We start from the raw sequence: 19,639 nt of genomic DNA, 5'->3' as shown, positions 1-19,639 counted from the left end.
CCTTCATAAGGAAGAATCTAGACAAGAGAAGTCAGAGGATGATATGAATTGGGGGCTAATGAGTTCAGTCACAAAAAGGACAGTGTTTGGCAGGACAGTATGCCATGTTACCATCTCCTGGATTTCTAGAGGGGCACCACATAATTCTAGAGACTTGAAGATGGACTTCATCGGATAGAAATCAAGAAGCTTGAGGCTTTTTGAGACTTCAGTGGAAAAAAAACAAAAACACTTTCCTTGAAACCTTAGCCTAAATTGACTGGAAGAGCATTCACTTTTCTTAAAGACCTGAGGCTAAGGGAGAATCCAGAGGTATGTGCCAGGCAATATGGGGCAAGACCGTGTGTTGAGCATTTGTAAGTTGCCTGCTTTCTGTAGATTGTACCTGAGGCTGTGCACATTTTTCATAAATTGAACTTGCTTCTCCAGTGGCCTGGCTGAATATATGATGCTTTAAAATAAAGTTTGATAATTTTCTAGAGGGTTAATGGAACAGAAGGGACAGCTTTTGACAGGTTCCCGTGGTCATGTTTGCAGAGGAGGATGTTTGTTAATAACCTCTGGACTAAGTCAGAATAGAAGAGTCAGTGATGCACAAGCAGAGACTTCTCTTTGAGGGGACCCTGATGGTTTTATCAGAAATGTGATAAAGTAGAAAATGGGGAAAAGGAAGTGAAGCCCATGGGATCAGAGGGAAAAAAACACTAAAAAGACAAGATGCCTTTTGTTGAGTAAACTACTGACATTGCAGATAGAGCATGTTTAATTATTTTCTAATTCAGTTTCACCAAATTTAAGCCATCTTCATAAAATATTTATAAGGCTAATTATAACTTACTGATCTTTCTGGATTATGTCTTTACACTAACCCTATTAACCCACAAAAGCAGATGATATAATGAAATTATTTTTAGGACAAGGAGATGATTGACTTCACCAAGATTACATGCAAGTAAGTGATGGAGGCGGGCCTCAAACCCTTGTCTTTCGACTCCAGAGCCCAGCCCCCATCTTAGACCCTGCTGCCTCTTCAGTGTGATAAACTGAAAAATGTGTATAAAGAGTTAATAGTTGGCAGTCAGTAACGCCTCCTACTGCACAACAACACAATATAATAAAAGCACAAGGCAGAAATCTCTTTCAAGGGATAGAAATATTGACTTTAATATTTCAGCAAAGGCATAATTAGGAAGCAGAAAAAAAAAAGTGCACTGGGCCAGAAAGATGTGTGGTCAAAACCATCTTTATTGTTTCCTATGTATATAATATTGGACAATTTATATTTAAACATTTGGAACCTGAATACTGGAGCCTTAATATTTATTGAATACATATTGAAATAGCCAGTTACTGTTTTAAGCACTTGAGATGGATCCAGACAAATGTAGTCATCTTTGGATAAAACCAGACAAAAATATTTTTGCCATGTCCTGGTGGAGCTTAAATTTTATTGAGAGAGCCCCACAATAAGCAGTGAACATGCCATATAACTGAATTGTGGAAGGTGATCATTTGCTATTTGGAAAATACAACAGAGAGGGTGGTTACAATTTTCAGGCAAGTGGTCATGGTAGGCCAGTTCTTGGCAGTTCTCTATTTCCAGTAACTCTGTCCACAAACTTGGAGTCATCTTTGACGCCTTTCTTTTTCTCATACTTCATGTCAAATTTATTAGGAAATCATTTGCATCTATGTTCAAAATACTTCCTGAATTTAACAGTTACCACTATTTTCCACCTTCCATTCTGGTTCAGTCACTGTTGGATCTCACCTGAACAATCATTCTGTCCTTTCGGCTAGGCTCCTAAGCTTCCACCTCTGCCTTCAACCTGGCAGCCCATGATTCTCTGCACAAAACCCTCTCCCCATATCACGGATAGTAAAATAATAAGTAGTTCCTACAGTGGCCTGCAAAGCCCTGCATGATCTGGCCTATACAACTTCTCCGACCTTGTCGTCCATTAAGTTCTCCCTTTGGCTCAGTCCACTCCAGCTGTGTCAGCCTCCTTGGTCTTCCTGCCACAGGGTCTTTACCCTGGTTACTTCCCCTCCCTGCAGTTGTTTTCCACTGGCATTCACATGCTTTTGCTCCCTATATTAATTAGAGTTCTCCAGAGAAACAGACACAATATAGATATGTGATCTCCTATTGATTTAGTTTTTCTGGACACAGATATAGATGTATAAAAGATGTATAGATATAATTTTATGTGTGTACATACACACACAATACATATATATGTATACAAGGATATGTGTGTGTTTATATGCCTATATAAATATATATACAGAGAGAAATGTCAATTGATTGATTGATTTAATTTATGGGAATTGGCTTGTATGGTTTTAGGGGCAGGCAAGTCAAAAATCTGTATGGAAAGGCAGTGGGCTTGAAATTCTCGTGAGAGCTGATCTTTTAGTCTTGAATTCAAAATCTACAGGGCAGGCCAGTAAGCAAGAAACTCAAGTAAGGTTTTGATATTACAGTATTTAGAATTGCTACTTCCTAAGGAAATTTTAGTCTCTGTTCTTATGGCATTCTACTGATTGGATGCGGCTCACCCCCATATTGAAGGGCAATCTGATTTCCTCAGAGGCTACCGACTATAAATGCTAATCATATCTGAAAAATACCTCCACAGCCACATCTAGACTAGTGTTTGACCAAACAACTGGGCACCATCACACAGCCAAGTTGACATATAAAAGTAATCATGTTAGACTTTCATCTACTTTTATGTTCAAAGGTCATCTCCTCACTGAGACTGTGCCTGACCACCCTATTTACATTTCAAGACCTTTCCACTCCATGTCTCCACCTGGACTTTTTCTCCTTGGCATTGATCAGTTTCTACCTTTTGAAATGATTTTGTTTATGATATGTATTTCCTTACAGTAAAATATAGAGTCCATAGAACAGAGGATTTTTTATGGGTATCTTTGTGGTTATATGACTCATGGTTGAAGTAGAAAATAACCCTATTCCTGATGCTGTTTTAATTTAAAAGTTCAAATTTAACATATATACTTGTCTGATATATAATTGGTCCTGTTTCCAGGAAAGAGGCAATACAAGCAGGTTAAGTAAAATTGATGAATAATAAACCTCAAAGCATTAAACAAATTAAAACAAAGTTGTCACCTTTTTTCAAAGAGAAAAAATTCAAGTACAGTCCATTTCCTGAAAAATTTGAAAATGCTAACAAAATATTCAAGTTTTGGTTGTTCCTGCCAGCCTCCTCATTGAAAAATGATAGTGAATGAAGTATTTTTAATTAGAGCTAAATAAGAATACATTTTTTATGTGCTAATTGCTGTCTTTCCTTGAAAATGTGAAAAAAAAAGGCATATCCAAACTTTCACACATGTGATACATTTGCCTTTTCTTTGCTTAAATATAATTTTTAAAAGGCACAATTATGACTCTAATACAAATATAAAGTGAACATACAATAAAGACTTAATTCAAAGCATAATTAATAAGCAAGCTAGTTAATTATGACTCTAATACAAATATAAAGTGAACATACAATAAAGACTTAATTCAAAGCATAATTAATAAGCAAGCTAGTTAAATGTTAAAACTTGTCAGAAGAGCATTTGAAAACTGGATGTTTTGGAGCAAAGTTAAGATAAGATTCATAGAGATATAAAATGATTAAGTTCCAACTAGGATTTAAACTGTGACCACTGGATTATTTTATCCATCAGACACAGATAATTTGTATGTTTTTCAGAGAAAATTCTGTAAGGTAACTTGTACCTTCACTATCTGGGACCTTTAATCAATAGTAAACAGAAAGTTGAACTGAGTACCTTTCCTCAGATATCCTTGGATGGCCTTTGTCCCCATATGTCATTGAAAAGACCGGTTCCCTTAGCTTTTTGCCTTAATTTCTGAATTTTGGACATGGACAGCTTTTAAAGTTGATCCACAAATGTAAAAATCAGTTTTTATGGCTTATTCTGCTTTTATTTTTTTCTGGTGCATGTACAGAAAAATAATTCCAAAACATTAATTTTTTTTCAAAGGAAATCAAGGTATTCTATAAGTGAGTACTTAAGTGTTTTTCCTGTGGATGCATACTTACTGATTTGGGATGTTGCTTAAAACTATAGAGGAATATTAAAAGGATACTTAATTAAAAGGATATTTAATCTTCCTTGGGAGAGTTAATTATCAATGTAGATATTTCATCACTCTGATGATAAATATGCAGTACTAGTATTGAGTGTATGTAAATTATTTTAAGAGAAATATGTGAAGGTTATATGGGGGTGGCAGAGAGGGGAAGCAGAACAGGTGGCCTGAGACTCTGGGACTGATCTGAGAAGTGGTACCAGATGTTCTTTCCATCCCAAGAAGGAACTGGTGCAGGTGAGTCAGAGACTAGCTGCAGGTTGATGAGCGCATGCTGGATGTGGTCCAGTCATACAGAAATGCACATCTTAGGTTATGATTTGGGTGGTGTTTCAGAGGAAATAGTAGTAAAGGCATTGACTTTCTGGAGCTTGAGGCAACCATTTGAAAGATGGCTGCTTTTTTCTCATCCCCAGCCAGTTTTGCATGGTGGTTGTTATGTTACATGGCATTTTGATGCTCTAAAGCTCCACACCCTTTATCTTTAAGAGGGAAGGGCTAAGTGCCAGATTGTCAAAAATTAAAGACAGAGCTAACAGCGAGGAAATATCATTGACTATTTGTGGGAATGAAAGTGTATATAATCTTCTTCGAGAGTAATTTGGCAATCTCTCACAATATCTACATAAATATCAATATTTGGAAAGTGCTTTTAACTGAGTGGAAGAAACTAGTCTGATCACAGAAATAGAGGGTTGAACGGCAATGCTCATGTAATTCAGAAAAAATAGAATCTTTAAAATTCTGTTGTTTTTAGAATTGTTACTTCCATTTTTTACTTTGAGCTTTTACCATGAATTGGCTTTCTGTTTTAAACTCACATTTCTCTAAACCTTTACTAAAAATCTGAATTTGTGGCCAAAAGGGATTTTGACACATTTGTGCAACATGAAAATTAAGTAACTTTAGAAATATGACTGTACTGCTATTTAATATTATAGGTTTTTTACATTTGAATGCTTATTTATAAAAAGCACACCCTCCAGACAATGCACATTTATGGAAAGAAAGATATTAAAATATTTCTTTCCTAAAAATCAAAGCAGTGTATAATTAACATTGTTCTTATAGGCCATATACTGCAAGCATTTCGAAGCTAACAGTGGTGGGTAATTAAGATTCATCTGTACACTAAAACTTCTTACATGTATGTTTTCAAAGTTTGTTTATCCCTTAAGGAAATACCTTTTCAAAAATACAGGTAATGTGGAAATCTATGAATGTTATTCTTTTTGTACCATAATGATCCTCAATAGGCTATATAATGTACCTTTAGGTATAATCAAAATTGCTAGAGTCTGAGGCTTTCAAAAAATAGATGCAATACATCTTTCTAAGCATCAATGTATACAAAATGTGTTTTATGATAAGCTGGAAATATGACTTGTGTAACATTGTCATTTTAAAATTTATTTTCAAGGAAAGAAAATTCCCCAAATTTGTAGCAAAAGAAATGGAGAATATGTATATAGAAGAGTTGCGGTCTTCAGTGAATTTGCTAATGGCCAATTTGGAAAGTCTTCCAGTTTCAAAAGGTGGTCCAGAGTTTAAATTGCAAAAACTAAAACGTTCACAGAATTCTGCATTTTTGGACATAGGAGATGAGAATGAGATTCAGCTCTCAAAGTCTGATGTGGTGCTGTCATTCACCTTAGAGGTAAGTGGCTTTCTCCCCTGCTCACCTGTGACAGCATAAATGAGGCTGCAGGTAATTTATGCTGATCTTCATGGTAACCTTTCAGAGTTAAGACAGTTGAAGAAGTTAAATTCTTCTTCATTTGCAAGGCAATCAGGTTGTAAATGCAAATTAATGTAAACTGTCCTTTAAACATAACAGCCGTATTAGGATTAAATAATAAAATAATAAAACTTTTGAGTCAAGTCTTTTTTAAGTCAACTTACGCTAGTGTAAGTTTATTGTTGAAGGAAACACCAAAACCCACTTGGGTGGAAATAGGATTGAAACATAAAACCACGGACTCTGTAATTTGGGAACTCCTTTCAAGCTTTCAGGTTGTTGTGTGTTTTTTTTTTTTTTAGTCTACTTCCCCTATGAGATCATGTTTCTAGAATCAAATCACATAAACCAGCTGTACTGCACAATATTGGACACATACAGATGATGACAAGTAGAGAATTCTTCATTTTAAGAACATTCAATTTCATGATTAGTACAATAAATATTATAAAGAACCAAAATAAATGTCATGACTTTAAAAACGTGTTCTTCAAGATTCCAGTTTCATCACTTTCATGAAAATCACTGGAAACCAGATACTGATACTGTTACTGCAGTGACCTGTCTTCAGGATTACGTTTCTTCTTTGCTAATCTCTGTATATGGACTAATCCACATATATATATGTGTGGGTTTAAATCCAATATACACACACTCTAGCAATATCAAGCTGAAATTTGTAGCTCTCTCAAAAATTATATTAAAGCTTTGTAGCTCCTTCCTTATATTGTTGCATTCTCTCTCTGCTTGTTCCCAGTACTGCTATTTGAATTTGATGATCGACAAAGAAAAGTGCCCTGGAGTTTTAGGAGTTACAATTTGAAATTTCGTTGTTGAAATCTTCCTGTACTTGGCTTGCTTAGTTTATAGCAGAAAAAGCAAATCCCTGCTTTTTTACTTTTTTTCCTCCACTTATTTCTTGGTTGGTTAATACATTAAATCTGGTGTCAGAGTAGCAATATGAGTTTTTCTTCTCAATCAGGACACAGTTCTCAGATTACTTTAGGACTTTGCCAAATGGCTTTCCTATCTACTAGGTTTCTTCTCAGTCTCTTTAGCACCTTAACCTAGGGATATTTACTTTGAAACTACACATGGTATCTTACATGGGAATTTCCTTATCATTTCTGCCTCAGGTTTCCGACTGATTAAAATGTAAAGCGCCAACTCCTACCCCCCTTTTAAAGTTTTTGTATGAAACAAAATCAGTTACTTAATTACAGCATGACATTTAAATTCATTAATAATTTGTGAAGCAAATTATTTTTTGTAATGATTAACTCTACCATAACCTCTATAAGCACTCAGAACTGAGAACAGTTCAAAACATTTTCTCTGTTTGCAAATCTCAAATATTCACAAATAATTAGCTTCTTATGAATTTTGGATTTTCTTTTGTAAATACAATTACACGGGTGAGGTAGTGCTTAACTGAAACTATGAATTGTTATTCTAAATTTTATTGCCAGTATGTTAAACAGAGTTCTTGAGTTAACATTAAAATGGTCTTAGGAGAATAGAAGTTAAAACTTTTGCATGGTATGAGAAGCTTACATAGTTATAAAATTGTTTTGGTATGCTTTATTGCTGTGTCCATAGAAGGCAGATATTTTTCTGCCGTAGCCCAATATGGATCTATTGCCTAGTACCCACAGTATTTTAAGTAGAAGGCACATGTACAGTAATAAACTGAAACCACATGAAGAGCAGGCTACACAGAGCTTCTCTGTAGGACTCCTGAGAGAATAGAGTAGGTGCTCTTCTACCCCAGGGCCTGTAACCTGAGCCCAGCGAAATGGAATAATTTTCCCAGCCCATTCTCCAAGCCTTGCTCCTCAGACCTCAAATTTAGCATAAGAAACTCTGAAAGGCAAGTAATTAATCCAGTGTAAGGGTTTCACATACCATCAGTCAGGCTTAGAGTTGGTCCAGTGGTGTGAAAGGAGTCTTGTTTAAGAACTAAAGTCTGAGTCTAGGGAATAAGTGCAGATTTGAAAAACTCTTCAAATTTTACTTTTTAAAATTGCTTCCCACTCTTCCCCTCTCCCACCACTCCCTATTCCCTTACCTAGCTCAATTTTTGCCACAGCTGTTACCTGACATATTCAGTTATTTATTATGTTTATTACTCATTATCTGATTCTTTCTACTTAGAATCTAAGTTGCAGGAAGGTGAAGTCTTTTATATTTGTTTTTCTTTCTTTTTTGTTTATTGAGATATTGCAAGAGCCTAAAAACAGTTTCTAGCCCACAGTTGACTTAATAAATATTTATTGAATTAGGGACTTTAATGGTATCAGAAGGCATCCCTTAGCTATACCAGATTGCTTTAGGTCTCTTCGATCATGAAAACTTCAGAGAGAATAATAAAGCAAGAGATAAGCTCAGCCACAAAACAGTAAGCCATCAATAGTATGTTAAAATTATATATTCAAGTAAGGCTAGGAAAACAAATGTTCATCTGTAAAGTTATCAGTCTTTATGTTATAAGGGAGTTGGATCAGTGACATGAATGCCTTTGATTTTCATATAGAGTGTTTTCACTGGTATTAGGCTGGCAGACCTCCTGACTCCTCCTTTATCTGGAGGTATATTGTTCCCTGTTCACCATACTGCCCAGCTTCATTTTCTCACAGCATGCACAAGCCTGGGAAATAAATTATTGAGAAGTATGTTTTCTAGTTTCATAGTTTGTATATGCCTCCCTTCTTTTTGCATGTAAGATTGCTTTGTCTATTTTATCCTTATTACATCAGTCACAAAGAGATCGGGGGAGAAAAGATGAAACAGATCAGTTTTATTTTCTGTAGTTCCATTATCTAGATTTGCTGGGAATTGGTTTGAAAGTTACCTAAATTTAGGTTAATTTGATGGTTCATGGAAATTCTTGGCTATCTTTATCATTAATGATCGAGACTGGCAATTAGATCTTTGGAATTGTGCTGTTTTATTTATGTGTATGGATTCATAACAGAAGTTACATCTTTTGAAAGTGGCAATTCTGCAGGATAAAACATTGCTGGCACAGACGGGAGTATTGTTTTGAGGAGCAGAATGAGGTTTCACAAGTTGTATGTTTTAAGAGGTCCTGTTTACAGTAGCTGGTAACAGAGGTGACAGAAATAGTGTCAAGCAGATGCTTCCTTTCTTCTCTCTTGCCACTTTGGCTGCTGTACACAGCACAGAACGAGATGCAGTGCAAGCAGTCCTGTTCCCAAACATGAGCCAATGGCGTCACGATTTCTAGACTTCTTTTGTGGTATACAGCTCTCTTGTTTCATACATTTTAAGTGACCATCAAAAATTATCATTGAATTAAGAAGTCTTTAGAGTCATCGTGGTAAGTTGATATGTAGGTGGCTTTTTTTGGTCTCAGCTTCTGGTTCTTTATTTGTAGAAGGTTCTAATGAGTTTTAATATTACCAACAGTAAGTTTGATTTATTAAAAATGTATAACTTTTTTGTTTATTTTTCTTAACCAAGCTTTAGTACTTTACCCCAACTTCCTTGAGTATTAGAGCAGCTGTGAAAGACAATACCTATTAATTCTCCATTAATTCTCTTTGTCTGTTTTTTGTTAAGTCCTTATTTTTACTCATATGTTGCTATGCATTTCAATGTAAAAAAAATGACAAAAGGTTTGGTTGAGGAAGGAAAATGATCTTGAATTTAACCTTTATTTATTTATTTATTTAATTTTTGGTGATCATGTTCCTGTATATTTTTATGAAAAAAAAACAATTTACATTTATATTTAAAAACATAACACTTCTGTTATACCAGAGCTGAAAGGAAGAAGTTATTTTTAAGATGGTTTGTTTCTTGAGACCTTATTCTTAATATTTATATCACAACTCTGTGAAAAGTATTATGGCTTTTACAATGTATTAAATGATTAGCAAATGATATAGATGATGCTTTGGTAGAGATTTTGGTAGCTACATAGCATGCATGCTATTTGTCTTGTTTATACAAATACAACATGAGATCAATTGGAAATGAATGTGTGTTTATTAAAATGCCATAGAATGTATTTTATAAATTGAAATTTGAGAATTTAGGGAACTTCACAATTCAAGTTTAAAGTGAAAAAACTATGGCAAATAATATTTTATTTGTACATCCATCAAGAATCTTGTAAGATTGGCAGTCTTTTATGAAAATACAAAATCATAGCTTCTTTTTTTTCCTTTTTTAATCAACCCCTCCACCCTTCAGCCCCCGCCCCCGCAGAGCTGTCAGTGAGCTCCCTGTCTACGAGTTTCTCTCTATTTTGCCTGTTAGTTCAGTGTGTTCATTAGACTCCACATGTGAGTGAAATCATATACTTGTCTTTCTCTGACTGGTTTGTTTCACTTAGCTTAACGTTCTCCAGGTCCATCCATGTTGTTGCAATAGGTAAACTTCTTTTACAGCCGAGTAGTATTTCACTGTGTAATTGTACCATAGCTGTTTTATTTATTCATCTACTTATGGGCACTTGGGCTGCTTCCACATCTTGATTATTGTAAATAATGGTGCAGTGAACATAGGGGTGCATATATTCTTTCAAATTTGTGTTTTAGGTGTCTTCAAATAAATACCTGGAAGTGGAATTGCTGGGTCATAAGGCAATTTCATTTTTAATTTTTTGAGATAATTCCATACTGCTTTCCACAGTGGCTCTACCAATCTGCATTCCAACCAGCAGTGCATGACTGGTCCCTTTCTCCATGTCCTTGCCAAACCTTGTTTGTTGATTTATTGATGACAGCCATTCTGATAGGTGTGAAGTGACATCTCATTGTGGTTTTAATTTGCATTTCTCTGATGATTAGTGGCATTGGGCATCTTTTCATATGTCTACTGGCTATTTGTATGCCTTCTTTAAATTAGTGTCTCTTCAGGTCCTTTGCCTATTTTTTAATTGGATTGTTTGTTATTTTGTGTGTATGTTGAGTTTTTTAAGTTTTTATAAATTTGGAATATTAACCCATTATCAGTTGTCAGTAAATATGTTCTCCTACTCAGTGGTTTGTGTTTTCATTTTGTTGATGGTTTCCTTTGCTGTGCAAAAACTTTTTAGATTAATGTAGTCCCATTTGTTTATTTTTTTTGTTTTCTTTGCCTGAGAAGATCTATCAGAAAAAAATATTTCTATGAGGAATGTCTGAGATTTTACTGCCCATATTTTCCTCTAGGATTTTTATGGTTTCAAGTCTGATTTTTAAGTCTTTAATCCATTTATTCTTGTTTATGGTGTAGGAAGCTGTTCTGGTTTCATTTTTTTGCACATATCTATCCAATGTTCACAACGCCATTTATTGAATAGACTCTCTTATTCCATTGTATGTTCTTGACATTGTATAGTTTAATGTTTTACCTAGTGAAAAACAAATGATCAGATGTGATTGAGGTTGTATGTGGAACAGGTGGAGGGAAAGCAGGGGCTATAAAATAGAGAGAGATAGAAAGAAATGATGATTTGTTGTTCCCCTTATTTATGCATTCACTGGTTGCTTCTTGTATGTGCCCTGCCTGGCGATTGAACCTGTAACCTTCTTGGTATCAGAATGATGCTCTAACCAACTGAACTGCCTGAAATGGCCATAAAGAAAATTTTTTATAAATACTTTTATAAATTCTTTTTATAATAATTAAAATTAAATAGTTTAATTTTCCTTAGAAAGTTCTTTTATAAACAGTCATCTAGTCTGAGTACAGAAGATTTCTGGTGCTGTCACATATGGATATCAATGAATTGGTATGATGGTGGCAGTGTTTGCTAGTAATAAATATTGTAACACTATGTGAAACTCAGTGTGCACTCCTTTCATCAAATGCACTGAATTTTCCTTTGTAATTTTGCTTTACTTCATAAAGAGTTGCCATAATTGTTTAAGGATCTGAGTTTAAATTTCACTGAATTCCCTAGGGGTTATATTTAGAGACTGTAACCTTGCTTTAATCACTGTCAGAAGCTATTTGTTTAGATACCAGCCTTGCTCAGAATGTTTTTTATTATCCCTAACATGAATAGATGTGGATTCTTAGGAAAATAAAATTCCATTGATGTTACCAGATAATTTTTTCAGTTGGTCTATCCAGTTGTAGTTTATGCTGCTATCTCTCTATAGCTAAAAGTTGTCAGCTTGATGTGTCATTTAAAATTTTTCTTCTCTTTAGATTGTCATAATGGAAGTGCAAGGTTTGAAGTCAGTTGCTCCCAATCGAATTGTTTACTGCACAATGGAAGTGGAAGGAGGAGAAAAACTGCAGACAGACCAGGCGGAAGCCTCAAGGCCACAGTAAGCCAGCTGGAAAACATTTTTTTTTTTTTCCTCCCAAAGAAACGTGCTTCATTTATTTGCAGTTTTATGGTTTGACACTCTGAAATGGTACTTGGCCAGCTTTGTCTCAGCTGTGTTAGAATCAGTGCTTGCCTTTCTGGATAATAGTGTTACAATTAGAATTGTAGCAGAATACGGTGTAGTACAAACAGAAAACCCAACATGCAAATGTGAAGCCAATTAATAAGCAATAAAATGTAAGTCACTTATAAGGATAACATGTGTCATTATTAGATGTTACTTAAAAGATTGTGCTAGATCCTGTCTGAGTTATTAGAATTGTAACCTAATAGCATTTCTATTTCTATGTGTTACAGCTCCATGGTGAAGTTGAGGGAAATAGATTCTGCACAATGAGTTGGAATACTTCAGGAGTAGGCTTGAATTAGAGGACCTGCTAATAACTCCTGTGCAGTAATCAGAGATTTAAAAAAAAAAAAAAGCCTGTTCTTTGCGTGCAGTTTTATGTTTCAAATTCTGGAAATGAGTTTAAGTTTAGAAGATGTTCTGTTTAGCTGATTTAAATTTGGGAAACTTTAGTCTCTGATTGATATAACCAGACTGGCCTAAGGAATTCAAATAAAACTTGATTGGCCTTCATTTGTACACTCTTTAGAAAGAATTTTTCTTTCCTCCATTTAAACTTTATTCAAAATCTCTTGCAGGACTTACAGGATTTAGGATTTTTACTTTATCACTGCATCGATATATGGGGCCTGTTCATTCAGGAAACCTCTGTTGAGGTCCTGGGTAGGCACTAGTTAGGCCCTGAAGATGAAAATCAGCATGAAACTTATTTTCTTTAGGGCAGACATAGTCTAAGGGGTGAATACAGAGGATTAAGTGTAACAAGAGAGAAGATATGCACAGAGTGTTAATGAGTTGAGAAGAATCAAGTTGCAACTTCTCACCCTCTCTCATACACCCCAGCAAGTCTGCCCCTGACCAGTCTCATTACCTCTGGGACCTCGCCTTGGCCCTTTCTTCCCCAGTCCACTACTACTCAGCCACCCTGGACTTCATACAGTTCCTCAAATGCATCAACTTATTTGCATTGTTCCACCTGCTTTACCCTCTACCTGCAGTCATCTTCCCTTTTATCTTTGTCTGGCTGGATTCTTGGTATTGAGAATTTTAACTAAACATCACTCCCTGAGAAGAACTTTTCCCTTTAGCTAACCCAATGGGAAGCAGTTATTTTCTGGCTCATCACTTTTTAATGTTCAGACAAATGTGTATCTCATCTGTTTATTTTCCATTGTGTTTTCACTTGAGAAAAGGGAGCTTGTCCTATTTGATCTCATATCCTAGTGCCCAGTAGCACACATTCAGCATTTATTAATCCAACTGCTTGAACTTATTTTTATGACTTAGTCATAGTAAATATTTAAGGGTGTGGTATTTATTCCAGCAGCCAGAGAGCTTTGATTTACAACGTGACAGTAAAGGGAAAATAATGAGGATAAACAGCTCTTTGAAGAGGTTAAAGCCTCTCATGAGGAGGCTGTGAGAGAGAAAAGGACATAGGGAGTCAAGGGAGAGGTTTGGTGTGTGTTTGTTTTAAAGATCAGCTACTTCAGACTAACAGCAACAGGAGGGGAGGGGAAAGGGGGGTAACGATGGAAAGAAGAGAAAGGGACCAGTCAAAGACCGTGTATCGGTAAAACATGGACAAAGACAACAGTGTGGGGATTGACTGTGGAAGTGGTAGGTGGGCTGGGCAGAGGAGGGCAAAGGGGAGAATTTGGGACAACTGTATTAAAATAATAATTTTTTTTAAATCAGCAATTTTAGTATCGTAGTATGTATTAGTCATTCACAGAGTTGTGTACCTGTAGTGAATTTTAAAACATATTTACTGCTTATAAAGAACTCTGTACTCTATACTTATCAACTTCAAATCACCCAGCCCCAAGCAACTACTCATTGACTTTCTATCTCTCTAGATTTGCCTATTTTGGACATTTTTAGAAAAATGGAGTCATATAATATATGCTCTTTCATGATTGGCATAATGTTTTCAAATGTTTTATTTTATTTCGAGGGTCTTTTCACTTTGTTCATATATCGTCTATTGAAGCACAAAGTTTTAAAATTTTGATTAAGTCCAATTTACGTATTTTTCTGTGTTGCTTGTGCTTTTGTATCATATCTAAAAATCCAGTGCCAAAACCAAGGTCACAAAGGTTTACCCCTGTGTTTGTACATGATCTAAGAGTCCACTTTCTTTCTTTTGTACGTGACAATCAGTTGTCCTAACACGGCTTATTGAAGAAACTATTCTTTCCCCATTAAATGTTCTTGATACCCTTTTGAAATCATAGATACTTGGGTTTATTTCTGGACTCCCAATTCTATTCCATTGATGCATATAAATATATCTTTATGCTAATATCACATTATCTTGATAACCAGTTTTTAAAATCAGTGAGTCTACCAACTGTGTCCTCCTTAATAAAGATTATTTTGGTTCAAGAATAATTTACTTTTTAAAGAAATCATGTTGTATTTTTCAATTACAGTTGACATACAATATTAAATTAGTTTTAGGTGTACACCCCAGTAATTAGGCATTATATAACTTGCTAAATTATCATCGCAATAAATCTTGAACCCATCTGACACCATACATAGTTATTAGAATATAATTGACTGTATTCCCTATTCTGTACTTTACATCCTCATGACTACTCTATAATGACCGATTTGTACTTCTTAATCCCTTCACCTTCTTCACCCATTCCTCCAACCTTTCTTCCATCTGGCAACAGTCAAAATATTCTCTGAACCTATGAGTTTGTTTCTGTTCTGCTTGTTTAATTATTTTGTTTTTTAGAGTCAAGTTTTTATTTGTATTTATTGCCATTTTATTCCTATCTTTTCATATTTTTTATCTTTCTTTTCCCTTAAAGAAGACCTTTTACATTTCATGTAATACTGGTTTGGTAGTAATGAACTCCTTTAGCTTTTTCTTTAAATAAGCTGGGAAGCTCTTTATCTGCCCTTTCATTCTAAATGATAGCTTTGCTGCTTGTAGGTCCTTGTCTTTTATCACTTTGAATATTTCTTGCCACTCTCTTTTGGCCTGCAAAATTTCTTTTGAGAAATCAGCTGACAGCCTTATGAGAGCTCCCTTGCAGGTAATTAACTGCTTTTCTATTGCTTCTTTTAAGATCTCTCTATCTTTAACCTTTGACACTTCAATTATGCATAGGCCTCTTTTGGTTCATCTGATTTGGGACTATCTGTAATTCCTGGGCCTCTATGTCAACCAGATTAGGGAAATTTTCTATCATTTTTTCAAATAGATTTTCAATATCTTGCTCCCTCTGCTCCATCTGATACTCCCATGATGCAAATGTTGGCACACCTGAAGTTGTGCCAGTGGCTCCTTACACAATTCTTTTTTTTTTTTATTCTTTTTTTCTTTTTGCTATTCTGATTTGGTGTTTTTTGCTATCTTATATTTCAAATTTCTGATTTGACTCTCGGATTCCTGTTCTTTATTGTTGATTCTCTGTAATTTATTCTTCATTTTAGTTAGTATATCCTTCATTTCTGACTGATTTTTATAGTCTCCATGTCCTTTGCTACACTGTTGGATTTTGGTTAGCTCCTTTTCTGGAGTTTTGTTTCATTTGGGACGTGTTTCTTTGTCTCCTCATTTTGCCAGCCTCCCTGTGTTTGTTTCTATATGTTAGGTAGAGCTGCTATGTCTGCCAGAATTGACAGAGTGGCCTAAGGCAGTAGTTGTCCTGTAGGCTCCATTGGCAACCTCACTGTTCACCCAAACTGGGCACTCTAGGTTCTCCCTCTGCCCCACCCTTGTGTGAGCCTGTGTACACTCTCCTGTTGTAGTGGAGCCTTGACTGTGGTTGGCACTTCAGTGGGAGGGATCCTCCCCCAGGCTGGTTGGCTCAAAGACTCACTTTTACCACCATGGAGGATCAGCTGTGCAGGGGCACACCTCAAGGAGCAGGAACTAACTTTGGTGGGGCTCTAGTGCCTTCCAAGTCTTCCCCCTGAGTGTGTTGCTTGTGGAGGTGGTTAGTGGTACTTTGACATTACCTGAGGCTGTCCAGTGAGTGTGCTGGCTCGGGGGTCCCCTGGGAGGTGCAAGCTAGAGTCAGTGGCCACTGTGTTCTTCCTGGAGCCTCCTGACATAAACTACAAAGCGATCTGCAGATGGCCACTATTTGTGCTGGGCTTGGAGGTGCCCAGGCAAGCAAACCAAGGCCAGCTGCCACTAGTGCCAGGCCTGAAGCCATTTAGTAATAGGTATGGACAGAGCAAGCAGAGGCCAGGTGCTGCTTGTTTGAGAGACTTAAAGTCTGAAGCAGGAGCCAACACTGGCCATTCTTATGGAAAAGCCACTAGAAACAGCTTGGGTGGGCCAGCAAGTTGGTTGGGTCAGGGTTCTCAAGGAATCACCAGGGCAGGGTGAAAAGTACTGCCTAGGTTGATAGAGGCTCAGATATGGCATTCACCTGCTTACTCTTTTGGGGAAGAGCTCATTAAAGGAACAGTGAGCTCTGCCAGCACTTCCGTCTGGGAGAAAGTTGCACCTCCAGCTCGTGCCCTGATGCTGGACAATTCAGTTTCTCCCTGTATGTCTCTGATGTCTTTTAATCTGTTGCCCCCCACTATGGAGCTTAGAAGGAGTCAGTCCAAGTAAGTTTGTGCTTGTGCATGGGACCTTTAACAGAAACTTTCTGGGACTCCACCAGCACCCCCACCCCTCTCCTGACTCACTCAGCCACAATCCCCATTGATTTTTACAACCAGAAGTTTTGGGGACTTCTCTTCCTGGCACTGTAACCCTGGGTTGGGGGACCTGCTGTGACGCTGGGACCCCTGACTTTTCATGGGGACCTCTGTAGCTGAGATACCCCTCCAGATTTTTATCTGCCAACATGGGAGTGGGACCAGCCTCTTAAGCATCTCTGCACCTCCTACCAGTCTCAACGTGACTTCTTGTTTATATACTTAGCTGTAGGACTTCATTCAGCTAAATTTCAAAGGGTTCTAACTGATGGTTCTGTAATTTAGTTGTAATTGATGTGATTGTGGGACAATGCAAATACTGCATTTACTTTCACCACCATCTTGACCCCAAGAATAATTCTCTTCGGCTTCATGCTTTGCCTTCCAGTCTCACTAAGGTGGTTTTCCCTCTTTTGTGGCTCTGTTGGGTGGGCTATGGTGCCCTGATGGCTTTACCAGATGAGAGTTGTGCCTTGCGGCTCTGGGTAGCTGCCATCTGGCTTGTTGGAACCAATGTGGTATCCCCAAACACAAGGCTCTGTTGGACAGAGGCCCTTCTTTTTAAAACTGAGGTGGAGACAGCCCTACCCTGTGTACTGTGGGCTTGTGCTGAGAATGGCAGCCTTGATGGTATCTGATTTACCTTGTCTTGAAGAATATAGTGTGTTTGTTCACAGCTGAATCCATGGTCTAGTCCTGTAGGTTCTAAGTAGTTTGACAGCCTTTTTTTCATTTCTTCTTGTTTCTATATTCTTCATTTCCCACTGGAGTGGTTAATTATGTCTGTGGTTCATGCCCATGCTAATCTCCGTATTGATGGTTGGTTTGCCACACCCTAAATGTTCATTCCAGAACACACTTTCTAGTGTTTTGTAATGTGGACAACTAAGAACCTTCAAAATCTTCACAATCTCTTTCTTTTTGCTTAACAGTTCTGTGTTTAATCATTTCTCTCTTGTGTATTTTACTATAAATTTTCAGGAAGAATCAAGCCACCCTTTCAACATTTAACTTAGAAATTTCCTAAGTTAAATGTCCAATTTCATGCTGGCAAGTGCAACCTTTCACAAAACACTAGAACATAAACACAATTCAGCTAGGTTTTTTGCTACTTGATAACAAAAATGGATCACTGTTCTTCCCATTTTCAGTGACAAGTTTCTCCTTTCTAAGAGAAACCTCATCAAAATGACTTTTATTGTTCATATTTCTACCAACATTCTATACATGATTACTTATATTTTCACTAAGAAAATGGAATGTTAGTCTACAGCTATCCTTTTTTTCCTGAGCATTCACCAGAATTGCCTTTGAAAGTCCCTTTACTGTAATACTGGCTATTTTTAGCATGCACCTCAAAATTCTTCCAGTCTAGATCCATTATCCTGGTCCAAAGCCACTTCCATGGTTTTTCGGTATTTGTTGCAGCAGCATCCCTCTTCTTAGTTTTGGCTGCTACAGTAGAAATATTATAGATTAAATGGGTTAAACAACAAATATTTATTTCTTATAATTCTGGAGGCTGGAAGTGTGAGATCAGGGTCCAGCATGTTCAGGTTCTTAATGAGGGCACTCGTCCTGCTTTTTCAGATGGCTGTCTTCTTGCTGTGTCCTGTATTCCAGAGGCAGATCTCGTATCTTTTCATCCCTCATCAGGACACCAGTCCCATCATGGGGGCTTCATACCGCTGACCTCATCCAAATGCAATCACTCCCAAAGGCTCCACCTCCAAGTACCATCACACTGAGGATGAGGGACTCAACATATGAATTTTGGAGGGGCACAAACACAACCCCACTAGTACTTCATGAGATCTTGAGGGAATGCACATGCCCTATGAATGTTCATGTCATGTTGTTTTCTGCAGAATCTTTTTGAAAAGTTTAATTGCAATATAATCTATGTAGCATACCATTCTTCCATTGTAATTTAGGTGATTTTTAGTAAATTTATACATTTGTGCCTCTACATCACAATTCAGTTTTAAAACATATCACTTCAAATACGCCAAGTAGGGAAAGATAAATACCATATGATGTCACCTATAAGTGGAACCTAATCAACAAAACAAACAAATGAGCAAAATAGACCAGAGACTTGGAAATAAAGAATTGACAATGACCAGAGGGGAGGAGGATGGGGGACCACGTGGGAAGGGAGGGGAAGAGGCAAGCAAAGGAACAGGAATAGAGGGCTCACGGGCAGGACAATGCGGGGGGATTGACCGTAGGGGTGGGGGCAGACAGGGCAGGGGTGAGCAGTGGGGGAAAAGGCGAGACAACTATAACTGAACAGCAATTTTTTAAAAAAGGCAAAAAATAAATAAGTAAAAAATACCACTTCAGAAAGCTCCCTCATGCCCATTTGCAGTCTATTCATGCTTCTACTCACATTTACAGGAAATAACTCATACTTTCTAGCTCTGTAATTTTATTTTTTTCTGTTCATTTTATAAAAATGAAACCATGCAATATGTAGTCTTTTGTGTCGGAGTTTTTAAGCTGAGCATAATTTCTACAAAATCTTTTATTTAATTAATTCTCAATATTTCATCAGTCAAATGAATTAACTTTTATAGAGATAGGTATGTTATTTTATAGTAACTTTTCACAAATAATAAAAGTTTTCTTAGATGGTTCTCATTTAATTTCTAATATCCTCATAAT

General features: G+C 36.7%; 1 protein-coding gene across 9 annotated transcripts in view; it reads left to right on the top strand.

Moving 5' to 3' along the window:
• CADPS2 (calcium dependent secretion activator 2) overlaps positions 1–19,639 on the top strand; it is a 561,256-nt gene that overhangs the window by 235,745 nt on the left and 305,872 nt on the right. For all 9 annotated transcript variants that reach the window (XM_054564129.1, XM_054564128.1, XM_054564130.1 and 6 more), the window contains exons 5-6: positions 5,562–5,798; positions 12,045–12,166. In XM_054564129.1, coding sequence (XP_054420104.1) covers positions 5,562–5,798; positions 12,045–12,166 — 359 coding nt within the window. The remainder of the gene's footprint in view (positions 1–5,561; positions 5,799–12,044; positions 12,167–19,639) is intronic.

The sequence above is a fragment of the Pteronotus mesoamericanus genome, unplaced genomic scaffold (assembly GCF_021234165.1).
Source record: "Pteronotus mesoamericanus isolate MK-2021 breed Mesoamerican mustached bat unplaced genomic scaffold, CSHL_Meso_final scaffold_85, whole genome shotgun sequence".
In the NCBI taxonomy this organism is placed as follows: Eukaryota; Metazoa; Chordata; class Mammalia; order Chiroptera; family Mormoopidae; genus Pteronotus; species Pteronotus mesoamericanus.
This window is presented reverse-complemented; position numbering and strand designations above follow the sequence as displayed.